We start from the raw sequence: 21008 nt of genomic DNA on the forward strand, positions 1-21008 counted from the left end.
TTTCACACTTGCTGTCTGGTCACCAATGGGAGCTAGTCTACCAGCCTAACTTCCACTGAGTAGGGGATGGCACAACAGCAGTGTTGATTGCTGAAGTCTAGAGGCTGCAGTAATAACCTCAGAGTAATTCCACTGCCACTCTCTAGCTTGGGAGATGATTCCTCTCCCCCCCACCTCAGTATCCAACCTTGGGAATAGGATTTGCCCTGGAGATGTTAGAAAGGGAATTTGGGGCAGGGTGGGAGGGGGTGTTGAGTGCCCTACAACAAAGCCTGCCCTGGCTTCCATGGCTAACCCTATTAGCTGGAGTAATCTCACCCTCTCAAGCCTTTTCTCTTCCAGCCACTATTTCCAGTCTCATGTTTAGATTAACACTTGGTTGAAGCGCCAGTAGTATAGATCCACACGTCTACCCCCAGGGAGCTTCAATTTACAGCCATATTTCTGTGAGTTTACCCCCTTAGAAACATGCAGAAATTACTCATTAGAGCAAGCAGCCTACTGCATTTGTTTCTCTTTTTGGCTTCAGTTCTCTTTGGAGTATAATTAGAGCTGGGAATTTAAATATAATGGACATGAGACCTGTAAAAGAACACCGCAGGACTGTGGAATATGCATTATTGAAACATCAAGTTCTTTTAATTGAGACTTTGTAGTGTAAGACTTGCCCAGCCCTCAGTTATCAGGACCTTCTGATTGTTTTTTAAATGGTATTATTGAGGGCGCTGTAAATTAGGGTCCTCATCCTACCAGAACAGGATTTCCTCTCCCATTAAAGCTGAAATGTTTTAAATGATGCAAATCGCTTAAGACCCATATATCCATGCTAAATCCAGATAAGAAAAAATCACTGGATGACATCTCCCTTTCAGCTGCCAAGCCAGTGCATTAAATTCCATCCAATCATTCACCATCAATCATCAATAGAAGTGGGGTAGATGTGGTGGTAGGCCTTTGAGTGACTATTTGAATGGTGGTACTGAATGAGCTGTAGCCAGCACAGGGAGTTATTGGTCTTTTGCTTTGGCTATGTGGATTGTAATATTTATTTTAATGATATGTTTTTAATTCAAACAAAGGATCCAGATGCTACTGCACTTAGTGCCCTGTATAAATGAATAAATAAACTCCATGCATCACATCCTAGATCTTGGGTTTCTTTCAGGTCTGTTTAGTTAAAGAAAAAAGCCCTGTAGTGTAGGTACAAAGACTAGTGATTAAAGTTCTAAATAATAAGCAGCTAGTTGATTTTACTGTCTTTGCTTGAGGGGAGAATGCAGGCATCATATTCTGTAGCAGTTTCAAGTAAAAGTGTCAATAAGTGACAACATATTTATATCTACATTGACATCAGCTTTCAGAGCTACTCAGTGAGGGTGAAATACAGCCCTGTGCAGGGGAGCATCCATGTTTTGAGGACTTACATGGGATGTAAGTGCTGCATAGCTCTTATGCTACCCCTCTGCACATGAGTGAATGTCACCATGAGAAAATAATGTAATTGTCATTGAAGACCAATCTTCTTGATGTGACTAATTAAATAGACTTTAAAGTGGTAAAATATAGTTTTGCTTTCGTTTATCCCACTCTGTGTCAGGTTGACAATTTAGGGGCTCACTCTTCTGAGTCGCAAGTTTGGGGACAGCAGAGGAGTAGTGCCTAAGCAGAGAGTCTCTGAACTATCTTGCTAGTGCAGGGCAGGATATAATGCCAACACTGTGATAGGCTCTTCCCAGATAAATAAGAAGATGGGGAGAGGTATGTGGTCCAGGAGCTAGGGAAGTGGACGGGGAGTCAGAAAACCTGGGTTCTAGTACCAAGTCTGTCCCTGGCCTGCTGGGTGATCATTGTCACTTTATCTCAGGGTATGTCTGCACTGAAGCTGGGAGTAAGCCTCCGAGCCCAGGTAGATGGACTCAAACTAGTACGTTAAAGATAGCAGTGTAGACATGGCAGTTTTAGCAGAGACCGAAGATCACACCTGGGAGGGGGTCAGGTGGGCTTGAGAGCCTGAGCTGCTGCCTAATTCACATCCACACTTGCTATTTTTAGTGTGCTAGCTCGAGCCCTGCTAGCATGAGTCAGCCTACCCAGGCTGGAAGGCTCACTTCCTGCAGCAGTGTAGACATACCCTTAGTTCCTCATCTGTAAAACAGAGATAATGATACTTGCCCTCCTTTGTAAAGTGCTTTGAGATACACAGACAAAAAGCTGTAAAGAAAAGCTTAAGGCCAAGATTTTTAAAGGTATTGATGCATTGCTGGACTCAGCATCACAATGCCTAATTGATTGTCTATAGGATTAGATTTCTAAGTGCCTAAATCCCTTAGCACAGTAACTCCTAAATACATTTACAAATCTAGGCCTAAGTGACAGGCATTATTATGAAGGTCGCAGCCAGAGACATGCTCTGGGCTGCACAGTCCATTGTGATTCCTAGTGAGAAGAGCCCATCCTTCCACATCAGATATTGGGGAGGCTCCCTTGCTGACAACTGCAAATGAAGTCACGCTCTGCCCTACAGAACGAGTGAAATTGGGTAAGGGAGCAATTGGCAACTTCTGAGGGTGAATAACTCCTCAGAAGAAGATGCAGCCCCTACAGCTTTGTAGCTCATGAGTCTTGCAAAGTTGTTCTGGGTCAGCTACAGGGGAATATATTTGGGCCAGAATAAATCTCTACTACTCTAGTACTTTTTTCCGCAGTAGGCCATAACAGCTTTGAAGGAGCAGTTTTAGTTCATTACATAAGACGTAGGACACCTCTCCTCTTCACTAAGCCATCTCAGCCTTTTCTTTTCATGACCAGGACATGTTTTTTACCTGTGAACTTGACAAAAAGTTTGCAGGACTAAATCTCTCCGAGTTGGCCATAGTTCTGACTGCTTCTATTTTGCTTTGTCCCTTAACACAGAGGAGGCAAAAGAAAAAGAAACCCTGATAACTATCATGAAGACATTGGTTGATTTTGTGAAGATGATGGTTAAATATGGAACAATCACTCCAGAGGAAGGTGTTTTGTATCTGGGTAAGAGCACATACTTTACTCTTTATTCATCCTAAATTCTTATACCACTAACAGTGACAATTATATTGTCATCCCACTTGATGCCAGTCTTATTTCAGGCGTGATCACTCAGAATATTGAGACATCACTTTTATGATCATTCTTTACAACAGTGTTGAATTTCATATGTTTCACTGTTTTCATGTTATGAAATGAAAGGTTATCAATCAGATGTAAACATAGAGACTAATTCACTGTAGTGTTACTCCATTTTGATACTGGTGTAACTCCATTAATTTCAGTGGAATTACACTGGTGATTAATCAGGCCCTTATATTTTCCCAAAATAAATCCTACATATTAGAACCTTTATTCTGCCATCCACAAACACCTATAGTAGAGTGGGGCTAATTCTGGGGACCTGGATCACGTAAATCTCCCACCATCTGTCAGGTTTGCTGCATTGTAACTTTGGGTCACAGCTCAGCAATAGGCTCTGAGGCTGCTGGCTCTCAGAACCCCTTCATATCACTTTTGGCTATGCAAACTCCCTTTTCTTTAAGAGAGATCTTGGAGTGATATAAACTCCCCTCATAAACCTTCTCTTTTGGCATCCACATACTCTTGTACATTAAGCATTCATAGCCATTCAAACTGAGGAGCCAGGGATGCAGGAGGAGAGCTCATCTGCATGAGTTCTCCTTGACCCATCACTTTCTCAACTATCCCTGGTCTGGTTTTGCATAATAAGTTTTTGACTTCTCAGCTAAATAAATCAGCCTGTCACAGAGCCAGGATCAGCAGTGACCTTTCATGGAGCCCATAGCCTTGTATGACTTGGACAGTTGCAGATATCTGATTACTGGATCCTACTGTAATTGGATGGATTTGTTATGACTAACCTGGTCACAGAAGGTACTGTAGCTCATAATGAAAATACTCTGATTATTTTTGTACTCTAAATAATGTAGTAAATCCCTGGACAAGTCTTGCACTCCATTCTAGGGGGCTGCTAAAAGCATTATGTGTTCAGACAACATCTGTCAGTATTTGGTCCTTTACTGCACAGTGTCCGTATGTGTATTAAAGGTGCCACATACAATAAAGTGATTGATATAAGCACTGTGGAGGTTTCACTATCATCGTTGCAAATGGAGATAGTGTGACTTGTAGTATCATGCCAAAACATAATGGGCTAATTTTATCTCTGCTCTAACTCCTCTGAAGTCAATGGAGTTACATTAGGGATACATTTAGCCTATTAATATTTAGGACATTTGTTCAAATGGGCTTTGCTTTGGATATATAAATACTTCAATCCTGGGAACAAATTGTCAGGATGACATGGTGGGGAAGAGGACAGGGATTAGGTTAAGAGTTTTTGGTGACAAAACATATTCTAGCAACTGATGTAGTCAGGCTATGCCTTGCAAACCTGTGATTTGTAGAGAGACAGAGATAGATCTTTTTTGTGCTCCATCAAAGCAATTTACTGTAGTGGAAAAAGCTCTTTCATAGGTCTCAAGTTGCTTCTGTGGTAATTTTTTTTTAGATTTACTGTTGACTGACTTGAGAAATGACTTTAAATTTGACCTTCATAGATTGAGCAAATATTTTCAGGAATTCAGGGATAGAAAACATATGAGAATATTAGCTTGGTATACTGGCATAGTCAATGTTATGCATCTAATCATTACAAAATGATTTAATATACATATAAATTCTGGCATATGTACAATTGCTTTTTAATGCAGTCTAGGTGCTACAGATATGGGCTCAATGTGCAACATATACACAGGAAAAATATAATTATTATAAATGTGTGTCAGAAAGAAGAAAAAATTGCCTTTATTAAAAAAATATCCACAGCTATTTAATTGCTCCTCAGACCAGAATTAGTAAGCAGCATCAAATCTCATGTTGCTTGACAAAGGAGGAAATACTTAGAGTATCTGGGCAGATGGAAACATATTCTTGCCCTGTTTTACTACAGCATTATGCTGTATAATTTACTTTGCCTGTGTTATGACTGAAGCCATGTGGAAACTACATCCCTGAATTATATATTAAAAATAATAAATCATTTATTAAATCAAGTCATAAGCCTTTGTGTCTCTTCCATGGACACAGAGGCAGTGAGTTTAAATGCATCTACTAGTGACAGCTGGTTTGGGATTTGAAACCACAGCATTATGTCATCATCACTGTATCCCACTCCAGGGGAAAATGTCTTGCTGCAACAGTGAATGATGCTATTAGGTTTAGCCCTATATTGCACAAGATCTAGCTGAAGGATGGTGAGAAAAACAAAACTGATAATTAAATATATAAAACCAATAAATACTGAAAGTCTTGTAATGTGACTAATATAATCCATAATGCAGAAGCCAGACATCAAGAAACAATATATATGTAAAACCAGTGATGCACTTTAGCAGAAAGCACAAGTCTGGAAACATTAAAGAGAAGCTGGAACAAACGAAGGTAAAATGTGCATTCATCCAAAACACATCATACGGGGAAACTGTCCCACTGTTGGTAGAATGCCAGCTATCCTCTCAACACACTCCACTTTTTAACTATTGATACCACACTTTGGAGGGGGGAAATTCTTCAGCAATGTGAAAGCTCTGCAGTATGTTTCCAGGGAGACTCCTCCCCTTTACAAATTCTTTCTGAGTACTCCTGCCTTGTGAAGGTTGGATGCTATTTTAGTAAAAACATTTGCAGCCAAAAAAGAGTATAAAGAATGTCAGGATAAAAAGGACAACATGGAGATATGATACAGTTGTATTGCCTGGGCTTAGAAAAATTCCAGAAAGCTTGCATACATTTCAAATATTAAACTCTGGTGTATGGGAGAATTTCTGAAGCAGAGAGATGTAGGAATGTTAGTGACTTGGGATGAAAATTCATGCAAAGTGATGCACAGTTGAAAGGGCAGACAGCTGTTCTCCACACTTCATGCCCCTCAGCACCTAATAAATAATAAAGCAAATAGGCAGATGGTCTACATCCCTATAACACACATTGCTCAAAATGAAATATTTAAAGTGGCAGGGTGAGATTTGCAGTGCAGTCTGTGAGATTTAGACATGTTGTCTGCCATTAAAGCTAATTGTAGATATGTGTCTAATGTCCTCTAAACTGCTTTGAAAATCTATGGTAGAGACTGAATCCATGCAGTTTCTGAACACTGCAAAGGAGCAAGAGCCCTTCAGAGTGGAGAAGTTGGGTTATTGCAGTGTTTCCCAAACTTGGGATGCTGCTTGTGCAGGGAAAGCCTCTGGCGGGCCGGGCCAGTTTGTTTACCTGCCACATCCACAGGTTCGGCCAATCACGGCTCCCACTGGCCGTGGTTTGCTGCTCCAGATCAATGGGAGCCGCTGGAAGCAGCGTGGGCTGAGGGACATACTGGCTGCCACTTCCAGCAGCTCCATTGGCCTGAAGCAGTGAACCGCGGCCAGTGGGAGCCGCAATCGGCTGAATCGGCGGATGCAGCAGCTAAACAAACCGGCCCGGCCCTCCAGGGGCTTTCCCTAACCAAGCTGCATCCCAAGTTTGGGAAACATTGGGTTATTGTATGCCAAATAGGACACACGGTTCATTATGTTTATACTTTGAAGATAAGGCTTCTATTTATTTAACAACTAGCTGATTCTGGATGTTCTACAAAGAGTTTGAAACTGATCACTAAAGGCCAAAATCCTGCAAGGTGCTGAAGGCCTCCTGAGAGATGCCAGCTGGCCTCATCTCCTGTTCAAGTTAATGGCAAAACTCCCATTGACTTCAGCAGGACAGGATCAGTGCCACATTGTATAGATTTTTATGCAATGCACCATTTTAATATTGGAGTATGAACAACATATCACTTTCCTTCTATAGCTTTCTTTCACTGTGCTGAGTAGAAGCATGATGGAGTTTCCCTTTGACAGCTTGTCTCTCCTATCCGGGACATGTCTCTGTACCGATGAGATAAATATATAGATAATGCACAGGCTGAACGGCACAAAGAGAGTTTCTCTGTGTGCTGAGAGAGTCTCCTCTCCAGTGTGTTGTATGTGGGTTCTTCTCCTCTCCCCCCAGCTCATTTTAAGGTGGAAGGGTATCTCTGTGTAGGTGAATCTTTTTTTTTTAAAGGGGTGTTGAATTGTGAGTAATTTATCTGAAGCTAATCCAGAACTGTACTGTGGTGCTTTAGAACTGGTTGTGAGGCTCAGATTTCCTTCTTTCTGGTTGGGCAGGTGAAGATGGGTGCGGGTTAATCTGTCACCCCACTCTTCTATTGATGCTAAATGCATACAGAAAATCATCTAGTTTTAATAAATATTTAGTGGGAAAGCCTACCAGGATTCCAAACAAATAGCATGGCTTCCAAAAGAGCTCCAATTCATTTAAATATGGTAATAAATTACCACACTTCAAAATAAATCCCTAAAACTAATGACTCCCTTTATAATCATTTGTAATAAATATTTGTAATAAAGCTCTGTTTACATTATACTCCAATATTTAAGAGATGCTGGACAAATACTTATAAGACATTAGAGGACAAATTGGACTTCATTGTGGTACTTAACACTTACCTATACTCTTTAGAGAACAGGGATTACATTTTACCTGTTGGCATAGCATTTATGGGGGTAATATTGTAGCAATCATTCTTTGCCCTCCCAATTCAGTAAAATCTGCACTAGCATGTGAACTTCTAACCGCATGTATCCCCTAAGTGCAGGTTGTGTTGTGTAACATGCTGCCTTAATGTATCATGTCCCCTCTAGTGGCTAATGTACAGAAAATAATAGCCTAATAGTGCAACCAGCTAATGGAGTTACTCCTTTAGCTCCAGTGAGAGAGACTTATATTGTATCTCCAATGATGACCAAGATGGGTCAGTTTATTTTCAGTATCCAAATTAAGGGTCTATGTCCCATGCTTTTGTACAGCATGGAAGGGAGCAAATTTGTAGAGAATCCGCATAAAGTGGAATTTTGAAGCATTGTCTGTGTGATAAGAAAAGACATCTACATAGTATGTTTCCTCTCACCACAAAGTCACTTGTGGCATCTTTGCACCAGGAATATAGATTGCCCATGAATAAAGGAGGAGTCAGGGACCATGTTGCTCTGTGCAACAGTACCTGGAGCAGAAGTAACTCATATTATGTTTTCCCAATCTAGACAGGGCCTTGGTGGGTGGGAAATATCAGGCTGCTCCAAGTAGCATGGATAAAAGCTTGGAGACAGAGGAGGGAAAGGGGACAAAGGCAGAATCAGAGAGAGAGACTGGGCAGAGTGTGGGGCCCAAAAGGGAGAATAGGAGGAAATGAGGACTCATGTGTAGGCAGATTGCCTCTTCTGTAATTCCGTACATATATAAATGGGAGGATTTGGCCGTTATTACCCAGGATGACTGGTTGGGTTTTGAGCATGTGTCCTCTTATCAGCATCCTGAGTAGCTACTGAAGTGTGAAGGGGAATAGCGAAACATGACGAGGAGGAGAGATGAAAGCAGAGCAGTGAGAAGGAAAACACGTTTAAGTGTTCTGTGGATTTGCTGTCTCCGATGGATTTCCCTCTTAACCTGCTCTGAGTAAAGCAATTAGCATGCTGTGGTTAGAGGTGATGCAGCAGTGGCACATATAGAGCTGTAACAGGCTGGACATAGAACCAAAAGCAGACCAGTTTCGTGGCTAAGAGGAAAAATAGACATGGCTTCATCTCTTCAATATTTATAGTGTTTGAGTCAGAACCACCTCCTTACTTCAACTCTGAGCCAGAGCCACCTCTTTCACGCCTCCTTCCTTCAGCTCTGAATCACTGTCAGATTCTCTAGCCCCTTCCACAGCTGAGTAGGAGATTATTTTGGTTGGAACTGGACATGAACAGATGTCTCCATGCATCTCCCCTTCGCCTTGTCATTTGTTTCTCATGGGCAATTCAGAGAAGGATTCCAAATGACATGACATACCAGCTGTGGGTAGGTGGTTCATAGGTAGTAGGCACGAACCCTCCCTATGAGCAATCGCCTGGGTGGACATACCCGGAGTTTGTAAAACTAGTTTGTCCCTTCTCTAAATATATTACTAATAATACAGTTTTACTGTAACACTATATTGGAGCCAAATTGTACCTCTGAAGGAAATCCCACCAGGAGGGGAAAGAAGACACAGGAATTTCCATGTGGTTCAGCTGCAACAATTTTCTCTGGTGGAAAGTTTTGAGGACACAGGGAGTGCAGACCCCAAACTCTGCATCCCCTGGGGAAATGCACCTCTGATCCCATGGGGGCACTGACTTGCTGTGCTGCTCTCATGCTTCCTCTGCTACTGTTTGGGATGCTAAAGTGGGTGTTCTTTCTTTGGCCCTCCTGCACAGTGCCCCTCAGAGCTCCACCACAACACAGGCCAGTGCCCAGGAGACGCAACCTGGCCTTTAATTGGGAGACACAAGGACACAGCTGAGTACACTGCCAAGCTTGTGCAGTACTCCTCAATATAGCTACTCCAGACACAGCCTGAACATGTTCCCATTGAAACCAATGGCAAAATTTCCAGTTACTTAGGTTGGATCAGGACTGAGCCAACAGTGTAATGCAGAGAGCAGAAAAACATGTCCAGAAGCATGTTCCTCTTTCACTCACTATTACTGCATCTGAATTGCCAGGTGAAAGCCTCCCTGACAATGTAGGATAGGTACAGGGTGGGAGCATAACTTACATGAGGAGGGGAAGGAAGAATGAGGGCTGTGGCAGGAGTGTATAAGCAAGTGTGACGTAAGGAGGGCACCCCATGAATATAATTTAGTCTCATCAAACCCCTCATTACACAGTGCCAGTTACTTTTCTTGCTACAACCTTCTGTCCCCATCAACGAACAAATTACATCTACTTATATATACACACTCATCAACGTTTAACTTTCACCACCTGGTAGGTCACCTCTCAGTTTGGCCCTAAGCCTTCGATCCCCAAAACAGGATGTGTTGGCCAGCCAGCTCTCCTGCGCACTGAGGGCCGAATCCACTCCTTTGCACCATAAAGAGGCACCAAAGGGATGGTCTGGATCCATCCACTCTGATCTAGAAGGACATTGAGGGTCAGTCTCCCTTGACCAATCTACAGGATGGCATTGAATTCAAAGCAAAACAGGTCAAATGTTTTTTCTGCTTTCCCCAGAGACCATGTGGTGCTTGTGTGGGTTGTCCCAGAACAAAATTCCAGTAATGACTTGGTCCTACATTCCTTTCCCACCCAAAGCCCCAGAGGCTTCAACTGAGAGTTCTTCAGTCTGGTGAAAGGGCCAGATCTGACTCCAGAAAGAGCCAGTGGCAGCCCCAGAATGAAAAGCATGTGGCCGCCGGCCTAGGACATGGCGTTGAGATTCTGAAAGGATTTGCCCCATATTGTAGTGTATAGATATGGACATCTTGGGCCAAGTGAGAAATCGGAGTGACATGTGAGATCATAGCATATCCACAGAGGCTGGACCTCATCAGCTGAATTACTATAAGGAGGTTTCAGTTGTTTCAGTATTACTAGCCCCCTCTCATTGAACCACTCTTCCGTCCTTGACTCTCCAAACTCCATGTAACACTCTTTAAACTAAAAGAAGGATATTTTATTTTATTCCTCTGTTCTTGCAAATGCCATGGCTCTTCTTCAATGTCTCTTTGCTGACTTCTTCCCACTCTACCCCCTGGATCTGTTGTTATAAGTGCCAGCCCTTCAAATAGCTTCTCTATTGATGCATTAATCTGGTTTCTCTGATTCTTGAAAGCCCAGTGCTTTGCACCCTGTCACCTGTTTTTTGTTTGTGGGGAAAGGACCATTTGCCTATCCATTTGTTGTTATTTAACAGCTCCGCATAAGGACTGCCTTCTGGAGTCTGTGTCTCTGTAGGCACATCTGAGCACTGAAACCATAAATGTGGGATTAGGACCAGGATGTTTGGGGGGGGTGGGGTGCCATTTATCTGAATTTCCCAAATTAAGTTCCTCCAGGCTGGGTTTACATGACCCCTGTCCCACTCCAGGACCCTTCACAAGCTGCAAGTTGTCAGAATATTATTTAATGGGCTGCACAGGCAGCATGAGCAGCCCCAGAGAGGGAGGGGGTTAGATAGGAGCAAAAATTGTATCATATGGCTCTTGAGAGATTTCCCATCTTGCTAGCCGCAGAGTGATGTTGTTAAAATCCTCTGGAGCAGTGGTTCTCAACCTGCGGCCCAGTCTGCACACAGCTGCGGCCTATGTGACATCCTCAGGACCGTGCAGGCAGTATATATATTGCCTGCCTCACTTTCCCATTTGTAAAATCGGATAGTAATACTAATTATTGTCATAAACCACTTTGAAATTGTTGGGTAAGAGCCAATTAGTGTGGTGAGAGCCAATTATTACTACTTAAATGGCTATGGGCGTGTTAGTAGGCAGTCAGTAATCTGCCCATGCTAATGTTTAGCTGAATAAATAATGAACTCCAAAGCTGATACTTCTCTCCCTGTGTACACAAATCGATCTTTTCATGATGGTTTCTGGGAGTTTGTAACATTTCCTGGAAAGACATAATTTCTTTGCATAATCAACCTGTGCCTAGGAGGCACTTTCACGTTCTAACCTTGTTCACTTGTCAACTTAATTTGAAAGTTGACGGATGACAAAAATGTATGGTATTAAACAACTTCTGCAAAAGGACTTGTTCTGTTGTGTTGTTCCTATGCAGCATAGAAATGCTGGGTTTTTAAACAGAATGTGATGATCATGGCGCCCGATAGCAATCTTAACTACAGGTAAAGAAATCAGTTTTACATACTGTAGCAAGCTTCAGCATAAGAGTTTGTGCTGATAGTTGCCAGTACATTGATGTAGAGTAAGCTAGTGGCAGAGCTGGGAGTAGAAACCAAATCTGCTTGATGTCTGGTTTCTGGCTGTAACCATTAGACAACAATGCCTTCATGGTAGGTAATAACATTCTCAAAACCTATTGCCCTTGGGATAGCTGTTTTACTAACCTGGGTCACATCCATTTGCTTCTTAGCTCTTGTTTTGTTGCCTTGATTAGTATCATTACAAAGAGGTGGCCAGGCTGACAAAAAGTCAACACCTTTATGAATTCTTACTCTGTAACAAATAGGTTGCTAGGGTAACCAGACTAGAAAAGTCATCAGATCTTGTTAGACCACCAAATAGGACATTCAGTTGCTTAGCTACTGGCCCTGCACATATAATTTCTGACGATGACTCACGCCATTAATGTAACTCAAAGCAAACATTATTCAACCGTGGTCCATCCACATCTGATGGAAACACAAGTGCTCTGAAAAAATGAAAACTGTTGGGGGGGAGAGGAAATTAATTCTGAAAAAAAGGAAGCAACCAATCCTGTTTAATAAGAATCTGGCTTCTTGGGTAATCATATCACTGTTGTGTGTGAGAACGTGTCATTGCAATCCCCATTAATGGCTTGTACAGCTAACACCCAATATATGAAACTGAAAATACAGTAGCTTGCTACATGTTTATATTAATGTTAACATGCCATGCAGCTAACTAGGCAGCTTCAAAGTTTTGCCTGTAAAAAGCACTTCCTATTGAAAGGGCTTCTATAAGAAATTGTCCACATCTACTTGTGAGGACTGAAGTTTTATACATCAGCTTTTGAAGATGAAACTTTTTTCCATCATCATGTTTTGTTCTGTGTTGATTTCAGTGACGAACCCCAATTCATTAGTGGTAAACAATGCTAATTTTTTATATATATATATATATTATATATATTTGCATTGCTGGTGAACAATAGACATTATTGTCTTGTGCACAGAGTACTCAACAAGACGATAATGTGTATTGTTTACCAGCAATAAACTGAGTTGAAATTTGACTGCACTGATAATATAGAAAAATACATGTTAGGCATGTGGATGGGAATTGCATAAGCAGTGAAGTGACTGAGGAGCACAAATCCCATTGGGTCTTGTGCTCCTAAAGCATATTTGTGCTTATGTAGATCCCACTGTCTGTGAAAATTTCAAAAAGAAGTGATTTTTTAAAAAAGTTTGTAACTAAAAATCTTTTTGAATTTTCTTCTCATTCATATTTGGTAACATAGAAATATACATCTACAGATTTATAAAGGGGTTTGAAGATCAGCCTTTCAGTGGAACCCTATCTGTAACTTTAACTGTGGAGAACTCTTGGTCTCTCCATAATATAGGGATCATTTCACCTGCCGCTAAAATGCTGTCACTTCTGGGGTGGAGCATGGAAGGCCCTAAACAATCATTTCACATAAGCATATGTTTAACTTTAAGCAGCTGAATAGACCGTTGATTTCAAATGTCTACTCACTTGCTTAATGTTAAGCATATGCTTAAATGGCTTACTGGATTAGGGCCTAAAAAAAGTGGCAATACTTCACAACAGCATAAAACAGAATGTGAATTAGAATAATTTATCCAACTGAAACTGCAAGAGAAATGTATAGAGCAAATCTATTTGCATGGTTAAAATTGATCCAGAATTTAATTAACATAAGCACAAGGACCTCAATTTTACATCCTATCCAAAAGATCCTACCTCCTGCAGCATAGTAGTCCCCAAAACCATGGTACACCCACATCTTGAATACTATGTGCAGATGTGGATGCTCTATCTCAAAAAAAAATGTATTGGAATTGGAAAAGCTTCAGAAAAGGGCAACAAAAATGATTAGGGTTATGGAACAGATTCCATATGAGGAGAGGTTAATAAGATTGGGACTTTTCAGCTTGGACAAGAGATGACTAAGGGGAGATATGATTGATCTATAAAATCATGACTGGTGCAGAGAAAGTAGATAAGGAAGTGTTGTTTACTGCTTCTCACAACACAAGAACTGGGGTCACCAAATGAAATTAATAGCAGGTTTAAAACAAATAAAAAGAAGTATTTCTTCACACAACACACAGTCAGCCTGTGGAACTCCTTGCCAAAGGATATTGTGAAGGCCAAGACCATAACAGGGTTCAAAAAAGAACTATATACATTCATGGAGGATAGGCCCATCAGTCGCTATTAGCCAGGATGGGCAGGAATGGTGTCCCTAGCCTCTGTTTGTCAGAAGCTGAGAATGAGCGACAGGGGATGGATCATTTGATGCTTACCTGTTCTGTTCATTCCCTCTGGGGCACCTGGCCACTGTCGGAAGACCGACTGCTGGGCTAGATGGGCCTTTGATCTGACCAGTAGGGCCGTTCTTATCTTCTTAAGTATAGAATTCTGGATTGATGTTCAATTGTACTTTTAAAAGGTTGCTGAAAGAGCAAGCAAGTTCTAGACTAATGCCACAATATAAACGAGAAAGCATAACTAATTACATGATAATCTGCATTTGCATGTGTGTAATTAAACACAATGTCTAAAGGCTTTGTTTTCATTGTACTAGTATGTACTGATCGTATCTAAGTAGTTAATGTTTTTCCTTCTATGAGCCAAATTCTGCTTTGACTTTTGTAGGATACAAGAGTTAGCCCTAAAGGTTTTTAAAGTACTAGAAAGCATTGTTCTACAGTCTCCTAGGGCTGCATAAAGTCACCATAGTCTGCTAAGTTTTTAATAAACGTTTGTTTTCTGAGGCACTTGTACAAATGCTGTTTTAATCTAGTCAACTTTCTAAAAGTTGATTCCACTTTAAATATCACTTTTTACTGGACTAATTTCCCACCTAGACTATAAAAGCACTTGTCAGAGAAACTTCAGGGGAATATTCTCCTTCCAGGAAAAAGAAACATTCTGCTTGCAGCTTTGATTGAGATAATGTTTGTAATTGCACACATCCATTCCTTACACCAATAGCAGTTGGTAGGCACAATGTGGTCTTTATGTTTTGTCAGCTCATTCACTGAATTAAAATGGAAGAAGAAGAGTCTGGATGATTTAAATACTCTAATTTGAATAGATCTACACTCTCATGCTGTCTTTTATTGCATATTAATGCATTTAATGCATATTGCAATTTAATGCATATTGGTATTATTTGGTGCCCAAATTATCATGCTGTAGCATATTTTCTAACTTAAAAATATTCAATGTTCTCTGTAGCCAAATAGCTATTCTGTTACTTGGTAATCAGCTGCCTTTACATTATATCTTCAGTGACAAGAATTACTGATTCCTTGCTTAACCCTTTTGTTTTCTACAGGGAATTTAACCGTGTTCTTGTACAGGTGGGTAATCTGGGCACTATCATTTTCAGTGTGAGAGTAGCTAGGTTTTTTTCATTTTCCAGAAAACTTGGATGCAATGATAGCTCTGCAGACAAAGAGTAAACTTGAAAGCCCCCTGACCAGCACCAAAAACAAGCTACTAGCAGGTATTTACTCTATTCCTCTATCTACTTGCAATCACTATTTATAACACATTGTTGTTCAACCTATTTAGTTGTAAGTAAACTAATTTTGCTAGGTGTCAGACTGGTAATTTAAGGCTCTGAGCCTGCAAAGTGCAGGACTGTAACTATCGTGTCTGCTGGAAGGGAGGGAGGAGTTGTCACATAATTGCCAAAACCTCCAAATCTTTATTCATGAGTGTCCTTATTCCACTGGGGACGAGGCTTACTTCAGTGAGTAGTACCCATATGCAAGACAACCCTTGTGTAATGTTTTGGGGGACCTGACCCTAGACTTCGATGGGTTTGATTTCTTTGTACTCACTGCAATACAAGAAAAAAATAAAGACAGGCACCATTCTGCGGATTGTGTGGCCTGATCTAAAGCCCATTGAAGTCAATGGAGAAACTCCCATAATCTTCCATGAACTATGAAACCAGCCCTTAGGGAATTTATATTATGATATCTTAATTGACTGACTTGAAGTACTGTTTGCAAGAGAAAAGGTAGGCATTTTCAGTGACCAAGGCAGGAGATAACCTTTAGAGATGCACCATTTTCAGGCTTCTATGAGTTTCTTTCTGAATCAATAGTCAAAGTCTTTGAACTTCCCAAAAGAACATTCTAATGTTTAGCAATGAATGACGTGATTTCAAAACACTTATGGTACATATGGTACAAAAGTAAAGGAATGTTCTGATTGCAACTTCTTTAGATAAGAGCAATGAAGAGGCAGACAGTACAAAGGAAGAAGCAGCTAAAATGGAAAAACAGTATGAAACATTGAAGGATTCCACAAAAGTGAAAGAACAAAATACAGCAGGAAACAATGAAGAACCAAAAGGTACTCTTGCTATTAGCCTGTGCACTGAATGACTGGATTTTTTTCCTGGTCAGACTAGCAGTGGATTACATACACAGCAGAATGGCACAGGTGTGTGGATACAGCATAATATCACCATTGGAATAATTTTGTAATTAAACAAGCCCATTGGTCCTGTGTTTTGCACTCTATGTGGGCATAGGACCAATTCCTATTCAACTCTTGGGTCTGAACTCTCATTTTCTGAGCTGACATGCTTGTCAGGTGCATGGTGTTTTGATGAATAATCAGAATTTTCCATTGAACACAGACATTTTTAATAAACATTTTCATTTAATCAAAAAACAATTTCCCATTGATGGAAAATTTTCAACAAGCCCTAATATTAATACAATTCCGTTAATGCATATGTGACCTACTCTTCTGAAATGCACCCAACTCTGCTGGGCGGCAGACCTTCATGAATTTCAACTCAAGCTAGTGAATTCCCTAGTTCTCCACTGCACTGTGAAGTTCTCTTTCTTTATATATTCTTTGACCCCCTAAACTGATTGGAATTGCTCAGGCCTTTGAGATAAGCTGGCACTGAGTAATGACAATTCTAATTTAGCACTTTGGCTTAAATCCAGCAGTCTGTATTCCCTGCCACCAATCCTCTAAACAGCCTGGAATTATTATTAGTATCCTTAAATTACTCTAGTGACTGAAATGAAATATCAGCAGCCTCTTTATGCAAGAGCATAATTCTGGGTAAAGTAGATGAGATACACGTACACATTGAGGGAAGAAGAGATCCATTAAATGTGAATGCAGTATAGTCACATATATATTATCATTTAGTACTTGTTTAAGCAGTAGACATGGTTGGCTTCATGGAAAGCAGAGGAAGATAGTCTCTCTGCCCTGAGAAGTTTCTCAGTGCCAATTCTTTGTTTAAAATGTATTTTAAAGAGCATGGATAGAGGAGCCATGTACAGGGGAGTCCATAGGAATTATATTGTTGAGGCTAATGAGAGAGCAGGATTGGACTTTGGTCTGTTTTGAATCCCAAAGGTGCTCAGAAAAGAACCAGAAATGCTTATTTTTAAATTATGAAAATAAGACACTATGTGTTTAAAATAGTATTTTTTCTTTTCTAAGATTTTTAACCCTTTGCAATTTAAGGTTTTTAGGAAGGAATGAAAGAAATTCATACTGAAGTGATTAACAGCCTCCTTAAAGAGGCTTGCTTGCTGACATCTGTAAGGTCAAACTATCATTAATTTAGTCCATTATCTGCAAAAAAGTATCAATTAATTTATTAAATTGGTTAATGACCATTTTATGAATGATTCTTAAAATGATTCTTTAGCAATCCCAATGGCTGCGTGAAGATAACTCATTAATGTAGTTGTGATTGCAGTCTGTATGCAGCTAGTGTATTATCTGGTAAATATGAACCTCCCTCAAAGGATGCTACTAGCAACAGTACTATTTTCTCATTTTGTCTCCTAAAATGTATTTTATTTTGTTTCATACTATTCCTAAACTTCTGTACATAGGCCTTGATTCAGAAAGGTACTTAAGCATGTGCCTAATTTTAAATACAAAGATCTATGTGCCTAACTGAATTGTGGCCATAATCCTTTATTACAGAATCTATAGCCTACATCAGAAATCAGATCAAATGCATTTTAATACACTAATGCAGTGGGATATTGCTTCTTTGCATCTGTGGCGTTTTAGTGACCTAAGATCATTGGTGCATTCAATATTCTGCATTGGTGCATATTGATTTCTCCAATCTGTGTTATGAGAAGCTGATATTGAAAGGAAGTGAGTTGTCTGTTCTACAGAATGAAGCAATTTGGACGGCCCACTGTTAGACAGCAAGGGTGCTTTTAACAACCATTGTCCGCATAAGCATTTGCCTTTTCAAAGTTATGCAGAACTTTATGTTCTGCAGCAAATTAGCAGCTCAGAGAGGAAACAGAGCATTGATACAGGTTTTCATGTCAGCTGCCTCAATGCAGCATTTAATGTTGCATACAATGACAGGTTAGCCTGACCATAAGCTGCTCTTTCCACAGAAATCCATAGTAAATGGAAAAAACCCAATTCAGCTGGCGTACCACACAGAAAACAGCATGTCTCGCCAGTGTGTATTTCTGACATGGAATGGCCCAAAATCCAAAGACAAGCACAAATGTACTTTTAGCTAAATCTCTTGTGTCAAGGCATTTCCATAGTGCCCTCACTATCATATTTCAACACCTCCCAAGTACTTAAATAGAACAGCAAGAATTTCTCTGCATACATTTCTTCCCTCGCAGCTTGTAGGAAAAATACTTTGATTCCTTCATAGGATTTTTTGGGTAGTGGTGGTTTGTGTGTGTATGTGTGACTTACTGAGGGAAAGCTAAGTTTCACATGTGTTCTGCATTTAACTATGAGAGTGGCAAGCTCCAGGGTCATTTGTATCTGTTGCTGAGGTGAGAGTTCTATAGTCTAGTTATATCTCCCATGGACGGTCTGTCTCTTACACTCACAAGCCTCCTCAATGGTCAACAGTTTCATTGTTCCAGTAGAAGGTAGCAGTCATGGGAGGCTGTGGTTGCAGAGATGGATGATTTGTTAGGTAACTGAGGTCAGTCTTATGGAGGACTTAGAATATCAGAGCAGAATCATTTAACTGGATTCTATGTTCACTGATGAACCAGTACAGACGGTGATGAACCAGGATGATATGTTCATGGCAACCTACTTGCCAAGCTAGCAGCTGCTGTAATTTGTATCAGTTGGATCTTTTTCAGCATATGTGGTTTCATTGCTAGATATAACGAGTTGCAATACTCAAGCCTAGAGGTCACAGTTCATGAGTCACCATGCCTAGGCTGGCACCCAGTAGGGTGAGGTGCACTCTTATAGCTGGAGAGAAGTGGGTATTTTTGCTGCTGTGGGTATTTTTGCTGCAAATGAGCATCCAGTAGCAGTGAGAAGTCCACAACTGCAGAATGGAACTTAACAATCTGAGGCAGGGTACCCTAGCTAGTGGTGGGATGTCTATGGAGGATGTATCCAGTTTGGGCCAGATTTTGCTCTCAGACCTTCACAGCCACATTCAACTCAATGGACCTGCACAGGTATAAATTAAATCGGAATTTGACCCTTTGTCTCTTCCTCTAACATGCTTTGCTGTTTCACAGACTGACTTCCTTCCACGCTAATTCTGCACTCCTAGCTCAAAGGTTTCAGCATATTTACTATTGTATCCACTTATTGATGGGATCAGACATGCACAGTAGGCAGTAACAGCCTTCCACAAGCTAATCGCACTAGTCTTTTCCAGACAAATATGAGCATGTTACGTCAATAAGCTCTAGCCAAGTTAAGAATTCAGAATCCATTATCTGTAACATTCCCTTCAGGGCCTTGTTAGGTAATCCTTGAATTAATTTTGACCTGTGTGCTCTTGGGGCTAAAAATAGACACTATTTAAAAATTCAAAATATAAAGGCTCTAACAAGATTCTATAGTATTCATGCTTTCCTTTTCTCAGCTAATACAGTGCCTTCGTTTCAGGTTGTAGGTTTTTTCTTATGCCTTTTGGAACATCACAATCTTACATTTGATGGCATTGACACCAGTCAGTAGAAGAGGTTTCTGATGTTTTTAGTATGTGAGCTGAGGCACAAAGCTTTCAGTCTTATTAAAATCATACCCCAGTGTCTTAACACTTTAATCTTTAACAGCTGTTGTGTTCTAAACACCACAGACTGACCGCAGTCCATGCATGCAATAGCTCTGGAAATCAACAGGAGTTGCACACACAAATCAAAGTGAGAAAATGGCCATAAATTCATATCAGAGCTCACTCATCCCTCACAGACAGGATCTACTAGCTGTGCATGGGAATTTTTCCCGAATAAGGATGACAGGGCTGGTCCCTTAAATGGAAACTAAGAATAGTTGTAATCTGCCTTCACTGTAATCAAGTTTTCTCAGTTAAACAAGCTGCATCAATCATTGATGAAGGGTGTTTGATTTATCTCTCATCTGTTCCTCAAGGGAAAGCTGAGGCATATTTGGAAGCCATCAGGAAGAATATAGAATGGCTGAAGAAGCACAACAAGCAGGGAAATAAAGAAGGTATGAAATGAATAATCTTGCACATGTGGGGTGGATGCTATTCAGATTACAATTTGTTTTATAAATTACATCATATAAATTAGCCTGATGAGCTGAGCTGAATCATAGAAATATAAAATTTGAGACTATGGACATGTCTGGATCACAGCCTCATAATTAGTGATGCTAGGATCACTGTCAAGTAGTCTAGGCCCAAATGTAGGCCTTGTGTACAAATTATAGAAACAGTCTGTTATAAAGCTCCATGATCTTATGGAAATATATTTAAATATTGCACTGAACTATTACAAAATATAAAAACTAGCTTGTCCAGACTGGCCCTGAATAAAAAATTGATGTTGACTAACTTAGTAAAAGTAAACTCCTTACGCCCCCTCATCTCCCCATCTAAGCACCCACACACCGAAATCCAGAGGATAATAAGTAAGCCTTGCAACATACATTTAATGTCAGTTCTACATCATGAGATCAATAGAAGTGTTTTAAGGATTATTTTTTTAGCATTCATGAAGAGGATCATTTTAATATATGCACGCAGCTGTGAGAACCCAATGGCATTGTGCTAGTGCTGTGCATCCCATTCCAAGTAGCAGGAAACTCTAATCCTGTAGATTTTGTTTCATAAACGGTCAAGGTGAAAACATCTAGGAATCGCATCTGCAAGATAAGAGCATTATGGCGTTATTA

At 40.4% G+C, this 21008-nt stretch overlaps 1 protein-coding gene across 3 annotated transcripts in view; it reads left to right on the plus strand.

Moving 5' to 3' along the window:
* SCG3 (secretogranin III) overlaps window positions 1-21008 on the plus strand; it is a 35830-nt gene that overhangs the window by 8961 nt on the left and 5861 nt on the right. For all 3 annotated transcript variants that reach the window (XM_030578038.1, XM_030578040.1, XM_030578039.1), the window contains 4 exons: window positions 2914-3027; window positions 15271-15354; window positions 16086-16214; window positions 20241-20321. In XM_030578038.1, the coding sequence (XP_030433898.1) occupies window positions 2914-3027; window positions 15271-15354; window positions 16086-16214; window positions 20241-20321 (408 nt within the window). The remainder of the gene's footprint in view (window positions 1-2913; window positions 3028-15270; window positions 15355-16085; window positions 16215-20240; window positions 20322-21008) is intronic.

This window comes from Gopherus evgoodei, chromosome 10 (assembly GCF_007399415.2).
Source record: "Gopherus evgoodei ecotype Sinaloan lineage chromosome 10, rGopEvg1_v1.p, whole genome shotgun sequence".
NCBI classification, from domain to species: Eukaryota; Metazoa; Chordata; order Testudines; family Testudinidae; genus Gopherus; species Gopherus evgoodei.